The sequence below is a fragment of the Cuculus canorus genome, chromosome 25 (assembly GCF_017976375.1).
Source record: "Cuculus canorus isolate bCucCan1 chromosome 25, bCucCan1.pri, whole genome shotgun sequence".
NCBI lineage: Eukaryota > Metazoa > Chordata > Aves > Cuculiformes > Cuculidae > Cuculus > Cuculus canorus.
Window position 1 is genome coordinate 750486 of NC_071425.1, and position 15900 is coordinate 766385.

The 15900-nt window shown below is 53.8% G+C and overlaps 2 protein-coding genes across 2 annotated transcripts; one reads left to right on the forward strand and one right to left on the reverse strand.

Annotated features, from left to right (window-relative positions):
• Positions 1-98: 98 nt before the first annotated feature.
• SNF8 (SNF8 subunit of ESCRT-II) lies at positions 99-4656 on the forward strand. The gene is made up of 8 exons (XM_009571121.2): positions 99-204; positions 709-759; positions 1295-1433; positions 1753-1857; positions 2561-2633; positions 3234-3375; positions 3714-3788; positions 4222-4656. Exons 1-8 carry the CDS (start codon positions 151-153, stop codon positions 4357-4359), a joined length of 777 nt encoding a protein of 258 aa, XP_009569416.1. The 5' UTR covers positions 99-150; the 3' UTR covers positions 4360-4656.
• A 159-nt stretch (positions 4657-4815) lies between these two features.
• Positions 4816-15659, reverse strand: UBE2Z (ubiquitin conjugating enzyme E2 Z). Its single transcript, XM_054088588.1, has 7 exons — positions 15250-15659; positions 13462-13534; positions 11510-11697; positions 9763-9874; positions 9069-9181; positions 8504-8594; positions 4816-7153 (listed from the first exon to the last, which is right to left on the reverse strand). The coding sequence occupies exons 1-7, from the start codon at positions 15567-15569 to the stop codon at positions 6983-6985; spliced, it is 1068 nt and encodes a 355-aa protein (XP_053944563.1). The 5' UTR covers positions 15570-15659; the 3' UTR covers positions 4816-6982.
• Between the last annotated feature and the right edge of the window lie 241 nt (positions 15660-15900).

A 15900-nucleotide genomic window follows, 5' to 3' on the forward strand; every position in this document is an offset into this window, starting at 1 on the left:
GCAGAGTCTGACCACGCCCCCACGAGCCACGCCCCACCCAAGCCACGCCCCTCCTAGACGGCGTGCCTCTCAGAAGCCACGCCCCTGCCGTAAACGCCAGCACCGCCCGTCGCGTAGCGATGACGTCACGCGGCGCGCGGCGGGGCAGGGATGCACCGGCGCGGGGTGGGCGCGGGTGCCATCGCCAAGAGGAAACTCGCGGAGGTGAGGGGGCACCGGGACCGGGGGGAAGAGGGAGTGAGAGCCCTGGGCAGGGACGGCCCAGGAGGGACCAGGGGCGGCGGTGTCAATGCCGGAGAAGGGGGTATCAGACCCTGGGAGGGGGTGTCGGCCGGAGAAGGGGGTATCAGACCCTGGGATGGGGGTGTCAGGCCCGGAGAGGAGTTGTCGGGTCCTGGAGGGGGGTATCAGGCCCCGTCGGATGGTGCCAGGCCTGAGGAAGGGGATGTCAGGCCCCGGGGGGTGGTGTCAGGGCCGTGAGGGGTGGGGATGGGTGTCAGGCCCAGACAGCAGGGAGTTGTCCTCACATCCACCGTCCCAGTCCTGCTCCAAGGCCATGTGCCCCATGCTTCCAGGCAGCCTATCCGCATGCCCAGAGCACCGGGCTGTTGTCCTCCAGGTTCATTGGTCCTCCCAGAGCCCCTCTCTCAGCCAGCTTGGTTTCTGGTCCTTCAGCATTGTCTCCACCATCCTGTTTTCCTCCTGCAGGCAAAGTACAAGGAGCGAGGGACGGTCCTGGCCGAAGACCAGCTGGCCCAGGTGGGACATCCAGCCCTGACTCAGGATTCACCACGGTTGTGAGCCCAGTTGCAAACCTGGGCTTTGTTTCTCCCTCTGCATTAGTGTGTGGAGCACATCCACGAACGGCGTGGATGACAGTGGTTCCTGTCAGGCTGCCTTTCCATCAGAGCTGTGCTGCCTGCTGCGGCTCTCGCTCTGGGAGCTCAGCACCACCTCCTCTCTTGATCCATTTCTGCCCCACACACATCACAGCACAAACGCTGCTCCCCTTTGGAGCCAGATCAGAACAGCCCTTTGCCTTCTCTTATCTCCACTGTGACCTGATATAAATTTGAATTCAATCTTAAAAGGGTGGAGAACTCTGATTTCAAGTGATTTTATCTTGTTTCCTTTCTTTAAGACTGCAGGAGCATCCGCGCTGGGCAGGCAGCACAGAGGCCTGAGTATTCCATGAGGGCTCTGCTCCCTCAGTGCTCGTTGGGGGCTGTGTTCATGGAAAAACTGCATTAAATGAGTGGTAAGACCAAAACGCTTCTCTGCAATTCTCTTTCAGATGTCCAAGCAGCTGGACATGTTTAAGACCAACTTAGAAGAGTTTGCCAGCAAACACAAGCAGGAGATCCGCAAAAATCCTGAGTTCCGAGTCCAGTTCCAGGATATGTGTGCCACAATCGGAGTGGATCCTTTGGCATGTGAGGACCAGGCACCGGGGTTAATGCCTGAGGATTCCCCGTGCTGTTCTCACGCTGCAAGCAGCTCACAGGGACCCTGAAGTTCCATTGAGGAAAGCTGTTGGTGTTTCCATCCTTGGGGCTTGTGATTTGGTGTGCGGTCGCTTTGGGTGCTGGTTACATAAAAGGGTGGGGGGAAACCAGGTGGAGCAAACAAAACCAGAGCCTCTGCATTAACAGATCTGAGTCCCCACGGTGAGGGGTGTGAGCAGCCTGCTCGGCACCAGTTACGGAAAGATATTTTTGCTGATAGTCCAATCGCTTTCCCCTTTCTTCGTAGCCGGTAAAGGATTCTGGTCAGAGATGCTGGGAGTTGGAGACTTTTACTATGAGCTGGGTGTGCAGATTGTGGAAGTTTGCCTGGCTCTGAAACACAGGAATGGAGGTGAGGATCACGCTGTGTCTGGTTCCTGGGAGATGTGGCAGATGGGAGGCTGCCCTTTCCATAGGGAAATAAGTCGCACTGCTCAGTGTAGAATTCACAGATCACTGAGATGGCAGTTTTGTCTTTGTTGTTCCCCAAAAAACTTGTTCTGTTCCTGCATGGCTACAGCTCTGCTGCTAAGGATCACCCAGGTGTGGATTCCTGCAGGAATCAACCACCTCTGCCCTGTTTAAGTAACAAAACCGTAACTTGCAGGGATCAGTGGCAAACACAAAGGAGTACGAAATTGCTGAGTTACTGCTTCGAGCCCTGTCTGGGTTGTCTCTGAAGGATCACAGCAATAGCCCAAAGAGCTGGAATGGGGATGATAAGTCCTTATGAAAAGACAGATATTTTTCTCTCCAAAAGGGCAATCCGAGACCGAGAATGGGCCACAGCAAAGCCAGTTGAAACCTGAGTCCAATCCATCTGTGGGAGAAGGGAACAGCTGACTGCCTCATGTTAATTCTGGGAACAGGAGTGAGTGGGTGCCGGTCTCACCCAAGGCTCCATCGCAGGAACAACGAGCAGCTGCTTGGAAGTGGAGGGCAGGGCTAAGCCAGCAGCAAATGCACAAAAGACCCTCCACCGCTCTTGCTGCAGCGGTTTTGTCGGTTTGTCGCTGTGTAGTAACGATTTCCTGTCCTCTTTTGTTGACTCCTAGGTCTGATAACGCTGGAGGAACTTCACCAGCAGGTGCTGAAAGGAAGGGGGAAGTTTGCTCAGGATGTCAGCCAGTGAGTGTGCGCGTGACAGGAACGGAAGAGCATGCGGGGAGGAAAAGGGGGGACCAGTCTCAGCCAGTGCTTAAGTGCTGCTGTTAATTGGACTCCAAATTTGACTTCTAGCAATGGAGCCACTTACACGTCACTCACATTTAATGTTCAGAAAGCAGCACAGTGCTTTGTCTGGGGCACAAAGGGCTGTTTCCTTGAGCTGGAGACAATCTGTCCCTTGCAGATCCAGCTGCTGAAGCTGCTGCGCTCTCCTGAGTGGGTCTCCTACGGGTCATTACAGAAGCAGATTTTAAGACACAACTCATGATGATCACTAATTGGAGCTGAATCTTAAAACTTCAGCGTTTGCACCTCAGGTGCTGCTGTGTCTGTAACGCGGCTCTGCCCTTCTGGCAGGCAGTGGGGGCACACGGCTGTAGGCTAGTTCTGAATTGCTTTATAAAGACTTTTTCAGCTGCTGATTACCTGAAACCACAGCAAGCTCCAAGGAGCTATTGCTGCTCAGAGCTTCTACACCTCAAGCCTTCCTCACTTACAGAGCGTAGCATGCAGTTTGAGAGGCTCCTGCTTTAAAGTTTTGCATCGCCTTCTGCTCCTCAGGGATGATCTCCTCCGTGCAATCAAGAAACTGAAGGTCTTGGGGAGTGGCTTTGGGATTATCCCTGTTGGTGGAACATATCTGATCCAGTCTGTACCAGCCGAACTGAACATGGATCACACAGTCGTCCTGCAGCTGGCAGAGGTACTGGGCCAGGAGATCTCAAAATACAACCACCCTGAAAGAACCTCCTTGCTTCCACAACAGTGAACTGTGATCAGACCAGATCTGTGGGCACAACTGTCCACACTCGTCTAAACTCTGGACTGAAACCTTGACTGTAAGCAGAGAGAATCACAGTTTAGGTTGGAAAAGACCTTTAAGATCATCGGGTCTAACCATAAACCCAACACTGACAGCTCCGCCACTAAACCACGTCCCTTAGCACCACATCCACACAGCTTTTTAACCCCTCTAGGGATGGGGACTCCACCACTGACCTGGGCAGCCTGTTCCACGCAGTATATTTTCTCTCATTTCAGAAAAATGGCTACGTGACAGTCGGTGAGATCAAGTCCAGTCTGAAGTGGGAGACGGAACGCGCAAAGCAGGTGCTGGTATGTACGAAGGTCTCTTGTGTGCTGGAGTTCGGGGACCGTAGAGCCCTGCAGCCAGTGCTGGGGCTGCGCCACCACGGTGGATGGCGTGACCCTGGATATGTGATTCTCGTAACGCTGTCATTTTGCATTACCCCAGCGTGCCCAGGGAAGAGAGCACACTGTGCAAACATAGGTTGAGGAACACAACCTCAGAAACTGCAGATATTCCTGCGACTTTACTAATCTCCATTAAAACACGTATCTTGTTAGCTCAGGCCCTACATAAACACGCATGGCTGGGTGTCTGAACCGTAGTTCTCCCAGTCAAGTAAAAATTACCGTAGCCCAAGTTCTACACCTCCCGTACCCTAGAATAAATGTGGGGTCAGGCCTGTGCTGTGACTTCCTGTTTAGTTAAGTTCTACTCCCAGTTCCTGCTCTGTTTGTACAGGAACACTTGCTGAAGGAGGGAATGGCCTGGCTGGACACGCAGGCAGCAGGAGAACCTCAGTACTGGCTGCCTGCTCTCTTTACCGAGCTGTACTCCCAGGAAGTCACTCCGGAGGAAGCCAAGGAGGCGATACCCTGACTGCTGGGTGCTGCGCCCATGTCCAGCCCTTCCTGCGAGGTCACTGCGTATCACAAACACGGACAGCGGACTCCAAATAAAAGTTTTGTAAAAAGTCTCTAGAGTCTGGAAAGTTTAACAGGACCAATTTCCATACTCGCTTACTTCTGCATTTTCTCCTCTGTTGCGGGTGGAAATGCCACTCACCAGACAACTAATTACCTCGTCACAGCAAGAGGAAAGTTATCTACGCTGCTACTGCGACTGCAGCCTTGGAGTGTGCAAGAGTGACTCTGGCTAAAGGATCCCAGAGCCAGGAATGACACGGAGGAGCTGCTCTGTAGTGCCCTCTGCTCTCTGTCTCAGCCGTTGTTCCACTAAGGAGCCACCACAGTCTGGATTCTGCCAAAACAAACTTTATTGCACGAAAAAAAAAAAATCTTATGTACAATAGTATATAAACAAGGTATCTTAGAATGACTCTTGTGCATATATTTTCAACTCAATTAGGCCTAAAAATCTGTTGCTAAAACATCTCTGCCTAGAGCAGTCGTTTCAGGATTGTCACTTGGAAACATTCAGAAATGGCAGGACAGACGTTAGAGCTATAAAACCAATGCTTCTCTGTTACAGCCACATGCGAGTCAGGTGAGGAGTGTCACAGTAAGGCATTTTCTTGTTCGGTCGGATCAGTGGGTGGTTAACGCCACATGCATCACACAGGTTTCAGAACCAGCTCTGCCTCGGGAAGGGAGCATTCACGGTTCTACCCACAATGCTACCAAACGGTGAAAAACAACGCAACATTTACAAAGGGATCGGAGGTGGTAATGGAGAGGGCAGCTCGGGGCTTCCCACGAGACCCTCCTACAGCCTCTGTTCCCAGTGAGCGCTGCTCTAGTTACTCTCATCTGCTGGATGCGTCAAGTGAGTCCTATGTAAGCTCAGCTTTCCCTCGAGGGAAGACAGGGGTTAAGTCTAAATCAAGGCAAGGACAGACTCAGGGGAAGGGAAAAAAGGTTCTCAAGTTGTTAAAGGGCACCTTAACCGTTCAGAAATGTTTCCACCTTCCAGCTTTCTGGAGCTGCTCAGGCAGCAGCGTGCAGGCTCCCGACTTCTTCAGTCGTTGATATAAATCAGAGCCTGAACTCAGTGACACGTGGGGGCAATGCCTTGTGTGCAGCGCACGGCAGGGGCCTTCTGGCCCCTTTCTCTGCTTCTTTTAGAACAAAGCTGACCGTGTTGGACATTCACCCACCTCCATGAGGAGTCCAAAACAGGGCTGAGATTGTGGGAAGGTGTGTAAGGAAACAGGGAGAGGGCAGGGCAATGTGCAACTTTGTGCTTAGCTTCCTATCAAAGCTCCCATAACAATAATTAGAAAGTAGATTAAGCTCTTTATCAACAAAATATTACACTGCTCCAGTCAGTCACCACCAGAGAAATTGCGAATTTCACCTCCGTCCAAGTGACACTGAATACATCCTTGATGCAACAGCTCTGGCAGCCAGCGGACCCCTCTCCCTGAGCACTGGTCTCCGCTCATGGGGAGAATCCGCTGCCTAAAGCCTCCAAAGCCCTGCAGGGTTAATGGGACAGCTCGGCCAAGCTCAGCAAAGGAATTTGTCAGTAGCAAGGCATACGCCACTGAAGAACCGCACCCCTGAGCAGCGGCTTCCGTAGCTTCCTCACTTCCCTTATCCTAGGGCTCTGGTCTGATGGATTAGGGGAGCGGCAGGGAGCAAGGTGCAGGAGGAAGAGAGGAAAATAAAATACTGCACCAAGTAGAGGTGGAAAGCAAAGAGAACGTCAGTAAAGGGAACAAAACAGCCTTGTTCAGAGCAGCCAGAATAAGGTATTTCTAGAATGTTAAATTCAAATAATCACCTTAAAAAAAATACACAAACTAGACATTTTTCAGTGCTCCACCATCTCTGATCAATGATTTCCTCAGCCTCCCTTCCCCAAAACTCCAGGATGAATGCACCACCTGCCCTTGACTCAGGGATTCCTGCAGTTTGCAATTCTCATCTGCCCCTTCGCACTTGAAGTCTCAGCGGACAAAGTCACCCAGGGCTTGAGTAAAGCTTTCAGAGAGGAGCCCAGATTCCACCACTGCTCTTTATCTTTGGTCTGTCTAGAACAGTGTCTAGAAGAAAGACATCAGGTAGATGGGCTCAATCCCTCCCAACCCGCACAAAAAGCCTTCGCCTGTCACACCCTGGATTCATCACAGCGCTCCCACAGCTCCCCGTTCTGCATGGCCCCAGGGAAGGGCTCGCTCTCCAGGAACAGAACAGCTGTAAAGAGGATTCGCAGTCTAGTTCTCATTCTTTAATCAAATGGAGAAAAGGGAAAAGAAAAACCAACCAGTGTAGGCGTTTCCAAAAAATAACCTGGTGCCACATGCTCCGCTTTCTAGCACAGTAAGTACCTTTTGAGAGTAGCCTGCCACAAGCTTGGCTTTGTCTAGTGTGGAGTCTTCTTGCTCAGCATTATCCCCCAGAGCAGCGAAAGGAGACAGGAGGCACCCCGCCGTTTCCTCGACTCTGGCGTTGGTTTGGTTGTCCAGTCTGTCAGGGATACTCGGGGCTGTGAAGACGGAACATCCCCGTGACTTGGCCTCTCCACAGTTAACGCAGCTCTAAGCTTTAGAGCAGCCCTGAGTGTCTGTCTCTGTCTCGGAGGAGCTGCTCTCAGAGTCTATTTCTGTGTTCTCCTGCTGGTGTTTCTCTTGCACCTTCTGCCGGATTCCTTGCAAACGCACTAATAGGGATTGATAATCAAAGTGGCCTCGCTTTTCACCAAAAGGATCCTGGAAGAAAACCATGGATAAGCCTGTTAACAGAGACCATTATCCCTCTGGCAAGAGGCAGAAAGGAGAAGGCTGCATAGTAATTGGGCAACAAACGGTCCAAGACTTAACGGCTAAATCCCATCTCGTGATGGAGAGGCCCCTGAACTTCCCACTGTCATGGCAAGGGCCGAAGATAATTTCTGTTCGGAATCTCTTTTGGGAAACCTGAGGAACACAAGCAAACTTCAAAACCTGACGGAAGGCCAAGCAGGCGTGGGTTGGGTTTCTACTGGCAGCTTTCAGAAGTAAACTGTTCCAAAGAGTTGGTCCCAGGCCCTCTCCAAGGAGACAGGGAAGACATTACAAAGGAAAGCCCCTAAAATCCAGAGGCTGAAGACTTGAGCACCCTTTATCTTGGTGCTACAGACCCTTTCCGAAGGAAAGCATCAACATTCTCATTTTAAATCAAAGGCCACAGTTGATGTGGCCACGCTCTCTGCACTACAAGTCAGACACAGCCCTTGCTTATGGGAATTCCTCACTCCAAACAGGGATTCTCCTGCTTTGTGAGTGCTTTCCATTTACGAATTACACAGCCAGTGACAGCACTGACAGGAAAACAGGGCTCAGAGACACAGGAGCATTAAACCAACCACCTCCATAATTTCTTAGCAGTGGATTTTCTCAATGAGTCAGAGGAGAGGTGGCTGGTGAGGGAGGCAGACATGTCTGTTCATATGCAAACAGCTTGGCAATCTATTCTTTAAAGTCTGCTTTCCTGCAGAAACCATCTCCTGTGCTCCAGAGCTCTTGTATTCCAGTCTGGATGTGTCTGCCAGATTGTCACTCCTCCCCACCTCCTCCTCCCCCAGTACCTTTGACTCAGCTGCTTCCAACCTCATCTGACAGAACGGGAAGCAGCAGAGAACAATTCCTCTCTATTGTGCGAGCAAAGGAACCTCAGAAAGAGAGAAACCAGTGTCCGAACACGAAAATGCTGCTCTGAAGCCCAGTTGCCACCAGCACTGGACAACCTGCATGTGCCCTCTCTGCTTACACCAAATCCACACGAAAGCAAACAATACTGGTTCCACCACTGGAAGAAGAACATGCTCGCCTGGAGAGCGGCTCAGGGCCAGCGCCCAGAAATCAAACAGCCCTGGAAACGTTGTGTGCATACTCTGAACGGGAGAAGGCCATGTAGTACCCAGAGGAACATCTCAGGTCTCAGTTTGTGATTCAAAGTCAGAATACGCAGTTCATACAAAAGATCCAGAGCCACTCCTTGTACCTCTAGGTGCCACAAACTGTCATCTGTCACCAATCTAGGGCAGTGTGTTATCAGCAAGAACACTGTCTGCCACCCACCTGCATCGTCTGTCCTTGGAGATAAAGTCTCTCTTTACACACCCCTTCATAGAAGTCGTAGTATTCCATGAAGGATTTCTCCATTACACCCCTGAACGCAAGAGAGAGCAGAGTCAGCACACAGTGACAGTTACAGCCATCACATGTCGAGGGCCACCCCATCCCACTGAGCTCCAGTTCCACCTCACAGGGCACAGCGAGGCCAGGTGCAGAGCAAAACAACCCGGAGCATCTGCATCTGCATCTGGAGATCCTGCACGTGTCTCCCCAACAGTTGTGCTCCCCTCCCTCTGAGGGTTCCCCCCCATAAAACAGGGCACATTTGTACCCAAACACAGGGCAGAGGACGCAGCCATTGTGTGCATTAACGCAGCCTTTGTCAGGGCACGGTGCCCAAGTGCCACAGATGCAGCCACTGCAGGGGAACAAAATAACTCTTGGCTGGTCCAGGGAGAGTTAAAGACCTGCTCTTCCCTGGAGCAACTTGGGATTTGAGGGAGGTCAGCCACAGAAGTTTATTCTGCTTCCCCACACCTGCTTTTCCCTCCTTGCCCCCTTTCCGTACCGTAATGGCTCAGGACAGGGACACTTTCCTTCCAGCATGTCGCACACTGCCACCCGGATGGTCTCGTGCCGAATGCACTCATTATAGTTCTTGCTGTCCCCGGGGTGCCTCTCCTGGAAATGGAATTTGGGCCAGTGAGTCCACGCGGCTGCAATGGCTCTTGTCTCTCCCTCCTGGGCCCGATGAAATTCACTGTGCGCAAATCCACTACAGCGTCGTACGTTCAGTGTGCACTGAGCTAATTTACACTGCAAATGAAAAGCTGACAAGACTTCACGCATCTCCACAGCTCCAGGCTCACATGGCTGTGGTGATAGGTCAACAAAAAGCCAGCAGAGAAACCCGCCTCTCTCTGAGATGCTGGAGACCATGAAAACCTAAGCCATTTGGCTCTTGCACATCCCAAGGAAGTCATCTCAGGAGCCATGTAGCAGAGAAACAAAGAGCCTTCCCGTCTCCCCAACGACTTCTGGAATGCCTCTGGTTCTTCTGTTCCCCTACCCACACATGAGCTATGCAGTCTGCAGTTCAGAGCTGACTTGCAGCTCCCCCTCAAGCTCGGACTGGAGGCAGAGCCAAGGACACATCCTGCTTTTGTCCCCATTTCCTGGATGGGAATTGCCACCAGGAGCAAGGTGGGAAGGGAAGAGACAAAGAGCTGCAGAGCCAGAGAGGAGCCACCTCACACTCTCACCTGCTCGAAGCCAGGTTCGTTGTGGTACGGGTTCTCAGTCATCAGGGACTGGATGGAGATGAGGACTGAGGAGATGCTCTGTGCGGGGCTCCATGCCGGCCCGGTCCAGGTGCTGAGGCATTAAAACAGAAAAGCATCAATTAACAACAGAGGTCTGGCCCAGCACGCACCATCCCTCAACCACCACCGATCAGAACGCTTGGGAAACCATGTCTGTACCTTGCAGAAACGCAAAAGGAAGAGAAAGCTGCTACTGATACAGAAAGCACTGGACAATAGGAACATACTCGGGGTCAAAGCAGTTTATTCCCTCAACCAACTGAGAGCCGTAGCTCAAACAAGACAAGAGAAGCTGGTAAACTTCCCTCTGCTACCACACACAGTAGCTGAGGAAAAGGAACATTCCCAAGCACTTTACAGGGCTGTGTAAAGCTACGTCTGCCACCTCGCACGGCCCTGGAGCAGCACCAGCCACCAGCATCGCCCTACATCAAAACCAACAACTCTGAACTGAAATCTGATTTTCTGGACTCAAACAAGAGTGTCACTTGCGCAGTCTGTGATGCAGACACAGCACAAGGACTGCCACTGGAGGCACTAAGAGATGCTCTGCTATGGCAACAAGGTGCCCATTTCATACACACAGAGTACCAAAACCCTTTGCGCAGAGCAGCAGGGGCAGTAAAAGCTCTTCTGTCACTTGCCCTTAATGTCCGGGTTCCAGATACAGACCTGCCTCCCTGAGAGCCAAACAAGGATGTGCTGACCCACATATGCTCTCCCTAAATCCCTTCACTCACAGCTCTCTCTGTGCTTCCCGTTTTGGCTAAGGCCGAGGCTCTTTGTTCGCTCACCAATAATTCACCTGCCACACCAGGGCAACAACAGCAAGGGCAGCTCGCGCAGGAGCCACCGGGCATTCCGACCCCGGAGATATAGATGTTCCCTACACACCTCAGTGCTTTGCAGGAGCTGGCATCCAGCTCGCTGGACCAGGAAGGTTCCTCTGCTGAGGAAGGTGCCCCCCAGAACAATTCGCCTCCCCACGGTTGGTTGTTGTTGCTGACAACCAAAACTGTCACAGCCAGGGCTGGGAATCTCCCACCACGGCCAGGGCTGCTCCGGCAGAGCCGTTCCATCACCCCAGACTCACACACCTATAAAAACCTCACAGGTGAACAACGAGCATTGGCAGCAGAGCCTGTTTGGACAGGCAGCACGGGAGAAGCACCTGTAAGTCCTTACACACTCGCTCAGCCCCACGTCCTGAGCACAGGTGAAGGCCCAGGGCAGTCAAAGGACTGTCAAGGAAGTTCTTAGTGGCTTTTAATGTTATTTATTTATTTTTAAAGCCACACAGAGAGAGGAAATTAAAACCACAAAACCCTACATTCAAACAACATCACAGAGCAGGCTGCAGAGCGCAGAGGCGGAAGAAATGCAGCGCTGGGGCCGAGGCTTCGCTGAGGGAAGCAGGAGACAAGCGGCAGCACTCGCTGGACTCTGTGCTTCCCCTGCTCCCTCCCCAGGTGCTTTTGCAGACAAGTCAGACTCTTATTGCAGCAGAGGAATTTGTGCTGCTTTACGGCTCTGCTTCTGCACACAACTTCACAGAGGAGTAAAGGTGCATCCAAGCATGGTTCTGAGGGAAGATCAGGGCACACCGGCCGAGAAGGATGCGCGAGGCGGAACACAGCCTGCAGCCATCTCTGGAATTCCCACCGAAACAGCCAAAGTCTCCTCTTACCCCAGGATACTCAGGCAGACTTTCCCATTGCGGTAGAAGTTGGGGTTAAACCTCACTGTGTTATTTCCCGTTGTCATCAGTTTGACCCTTGGTGGGTGGATGGGATAATCTGGAGGACAGCGAAACAGGAACAAGAAGAAACCCCCTTCATAAGGCGTGTCAAATGGGCCTGTGATCAATGCATGAATCTGGAAAACAAAAGCCCATCTTGCGCACCACTTCAAAACTGTGCAGCACCCTCCAAACCTCAAACAAAGCCAATCGAGGGGCAGGAACCTCCACCCAGGCAGCGCAGAGACCATGTCTCCCACAAGCAGACGCCACGTGCAGGGCACACGGAACCCTCCCTCCTTCCCTAGGCGGCACAAGCCGCTGCTGCGCCCTTCTCGCCCCTCCACCACGTCCATGCGCAAAGCGGGTTTGCAGTGCAAGGTTTGGCCGGAGGCCACAGCAGCTGCCTCCCCTACATCGCTAGAGTCCAACCCAGCCCGAATCACAGCTCAGCTGCAAGCGCTGCTTAAAAACAAAATAAGATTTCAAATATGAAAAAAATCTAATTTTAGAAAGACAAAAATTCAGAATTTCTGCCAGAATGGGAGCACGTCTGGATTTTATGGCTTGTGCTGATTTGGTCTTGTTAAAACCAATCACTCCATTTCCTCTGTCACTCCATTTCCTCTGCCAGGATCTGAAATTAAGACCCTATTCTCCCCATGCTAATTACCCTCAAAGATTCCAATTGTCTCCCAGGAAATATGCTCCCTCTGGGCTTTTAAGGAAGCTTCATCCCCAGGGGACCCCAGCAGCCTCCCCAGGATTTCAGCCAAAAGCCCCAAGGCTGCTGTTGCGCAAACCCACGTTTCTGCCAAAGGGCATTTTGGCCCTTCCAGCGCTGCGGGAAGCTGCAGCCCAGTGCTCCTGGTTGGAGTGGGCGCTGTGGGAAGTGGGAGGCAGCCCAGTGCCCCAGGTGGAAGCAAGCTCTGCAGAGACAACTCCCTTTGTGCCACTTCCAAAATCCCAGGGGCTCCAAGTCACGCACGGGGAATTTGGGGGAATGTGGGCGATGCCGCGCTTGGCAGGGGGGTGGGAGAAGTGTGCAGCAGGGAAAAACCCAAGCAGCCTCATACACACACACAGCTCTTGGAAGCCAGCACAGCCAAACCAGGCAGCGCCAGCCAGAGAAAGGGCAGCACCAGCTGAAAAAACGGATCCTGAGCACTGTTTGAGCATCCCCTGCCTCCTCACTGACATAATCTGAAATTCCCTGTCCTGGAAAACCCCCGAGAGCCAAGAGAGGAAGAATTGGGACAGGAGAGCCCATAGTCCTGCCTGTGTCCCTAAGAAGCAGGGCTGCGGGAGGTGATGTAGTGGGAGTGGGACCTGCCCATGACCCCAGTCCTGGGAGAACCCTGTGGGCAGCTCAACAGCGGGACAGGGCCCAGGCCCAGGGACACTGCTCTGGACCAGCTCACAGCAATTAAACATCTCCCATTCCCAAATGTGGATCAGGGGGGCTCCAGCACTGCTTGTGCCTAATGGACATTTCATTTCCAGTCCGTCTGAGAAGCAGCCCCCCCTGGCCAACAGCCTTCCAGGGAGCAATCCCTTTGAGCTGCTCCATTGACTGTTTCCAAGCATTCACAGGATGAACCGAGCTGGATCCACACCCCACAGCGCCTCGAAAGCACAGCCAGCTTTATCCATAGAAGCTTCTCAGGTCTCTATGATGGCATCTCCCCACGGAGCCAGTTTTCTTGGGAGCCTCCTCCTATTCCAAACAGCCCATGCCACTGTCACCAAGAAAACCAGAGCCTCGTTACGCTCTGGCAAGACTCACACCAACTTCTCCCAAAGCATTAACGGAATGTTCCATTCGGGCAGACCCTCACAGCACCCATCACAGCACCACAGAGAGAAGCAGGGAGCGGAACCAGCTCCAGATCCTCCCTTACCTTGGTCATGTCGTGGGGATCAGGCACAACGAACATTCCCGGGGGCGGTTCCTTGTAAATGGACATGATATCCCTGAACAAAGGAAACAGGAGTTAGTAAAGATCTCCTTTGGTGTCCATCAACCCTGGTGGCATGGAATGTTCCAGGTGTGCAGAGATGCAAAAGGACAGACATTTAAGATGAGAGATTTCAGCTCCTAGTGACCTGGACATTTTTTTTCCCCTCTGTTTTATGGCTGAGCTCTTTCAAATCATGCCCAAAAACCACTGAGGCATTTCAGAAGCACCAGCAGCATTCCATGAATGGACACACAAGGCATCAGACCATGTGCACCTTGACCATAAAGCTTCAACCACAAATGGGAAATAGCCATTTAAGCACTCTCTGAGGTGCAGTTTGGTGTTAAAGGGTGACTTTTCCACACAGTGTTTTCCTTCTCCATACTCAGACTGTTTACATGATCCCTTTCCTGCATGCAGCCATCATTTTCCCCAAACATTCTGGACTCATCTGCCTCTGAGAACGCGACTGCTTTGATAGAGCTGGGTTTAAGCGGATGGTGGGCTCAAGAGCAGTTAGGATGCACAGATCGGATCACAATGGCTTTGTTCCCTTAGGAATTTGAACTAAATAAACTGAAAATAACAAATCCCCTATAACTCCCTGCAGTTACAGATAAACCGAGTGGCTCCTGTCACCTTTCATCACCAAAAAACCTCCCTTCCCTCATCGCCGAGTTCCATGACAAGCTCCCACTCGACCTTCCCACTTTGGAAGGAACCAGAGTTCGGAGAGGTTTCAGGGTGAGAACAGAGCCTCACCTTCCCGCCTGCCGCTACGCAGTGAGCGCTTCTGGCGTTTGGATTGGAAAGCGCCCAAGTATCCAGAGCCGCCTTTGGAAGGCGTTCTACAAGCTTGAGAACAAGGATGAGCAAGAGCCTGGCAGGCAGGGATACTTGCTCCGAAGAAAGAGGAAGAACTCGCTGGAGCGGTGCCAGCGTTTCTAGCAATAGGAGAGCGCATCACCAGCTACATCTGTGGCGATCAACACGCCCTTCAGCCAGATGATCCTTCAAACAGCCGGGGCAGTCAAACGGGTGGGCACTGGTGCGAAGGAGGATCCCTACACGCAGGTTTTGGATTAAGATCTGACCTCGACCACCGGTGAGGACTGAGGAGCCTCCTCCTCTCCCCAACAACAGCAGCGCCTCGGAGGAGCAGCCAGTGATCCTGAGGGGAGGACTGGAGCCATAAGCCAAGGAGCTCTGCTGGAAAAGATGCCAGCACCAGCAGACGGAGAAAGAGACCCTGGATGGTGCTGTGGGAGGCAAGGGCTCCAGGGCAGGTGACGCGTGAGACTCTAGCCTCATCCAAGCACCCGGGCAAAGAGAGTTCTAGGGCATGAGTCTGCCCTTGGGAGAGCCCTGGGGCACAGATCTGTCACCAGCAGAGTCCCAGGGCATGGAGGGGGCATAGCAGGTCCATCCCCAGGGAAGCTCGGGGGAACAGATGAACCGATTTGTCCCCGGGAGAGATTTGGGGCACAGGGATGGCCCGAGTCTGCTCCCAGGGAAGTTTGGGGGCACAGATCTGGTCCTGGGAGATTCCCAGGGCATGAGAGGCAGGGGGTAACGGCTCTATCCCTAGGAGAGCCCTGGTGCACGGGGGGGCCGGCCCTGTCCGCAGGCCCGAACGGGGGCGGCCGGGGCCGGTATGCGGGGCGGCAGGCGGGGCCCATTCACCACCGCCCGGTCGAGGTCCCGGGGGGGCCCGGGCCGCGCTCTCACCGTTTGATGCGCAGGAGGCAGGCGGGGCTGGGCCGCTCGCTGTCCCAGTCGCCGCTGACCGTGGGGTCCCAGAAGGCGGAGTGCGTGAGCAGCGCGGCCCCCGCCGCCGCTGCCGCCGCCGCGATCGGGGCCCCCGCGCCGCCGCTGCCCGGGCCGGTACCGGGGGCGGCGGCGCCGAAGCCCGCCGCCGCCCACAGTTCGGCGGGGATGAAGACGCCGGGGGTCCCCGCGGCGCCGGGCGGGGCTGCGCCTCCGCTGCCCGCCGTCAGCACCGCGGCCGCCGCCGGGGCCGCCTCCTCGGCCGCCGGGCTCTCCGCCATTGCGCGCCCGCCCGCCGCTTCCGGGACTCCGCACCACAGAGTCCGCCGCACAGAGCGGCCGCCGCCCCGTGCCTCCACCACAGAGCGCCGGCCAGAGCGGCGCCTCCCCCGGCTACCGGCGCAGGCTCCCCACAACGACCATAGAGTGTCAAAGGCCCGCCCATAGAGACGCGTCGAGGGAGGCTAGAGCGTCCTGAAGGGAGACGCACGCCCTCTGCTGCCTCGGAAGACTAACGGTCGGGGGACTGCAAAACCGACGGTTTGCGGCTTTTTGGGTGAGAAAAGCGCGATTTGGGAGCGGAGCCGCACGGGCCGCAGGCGGCTCCCGGAG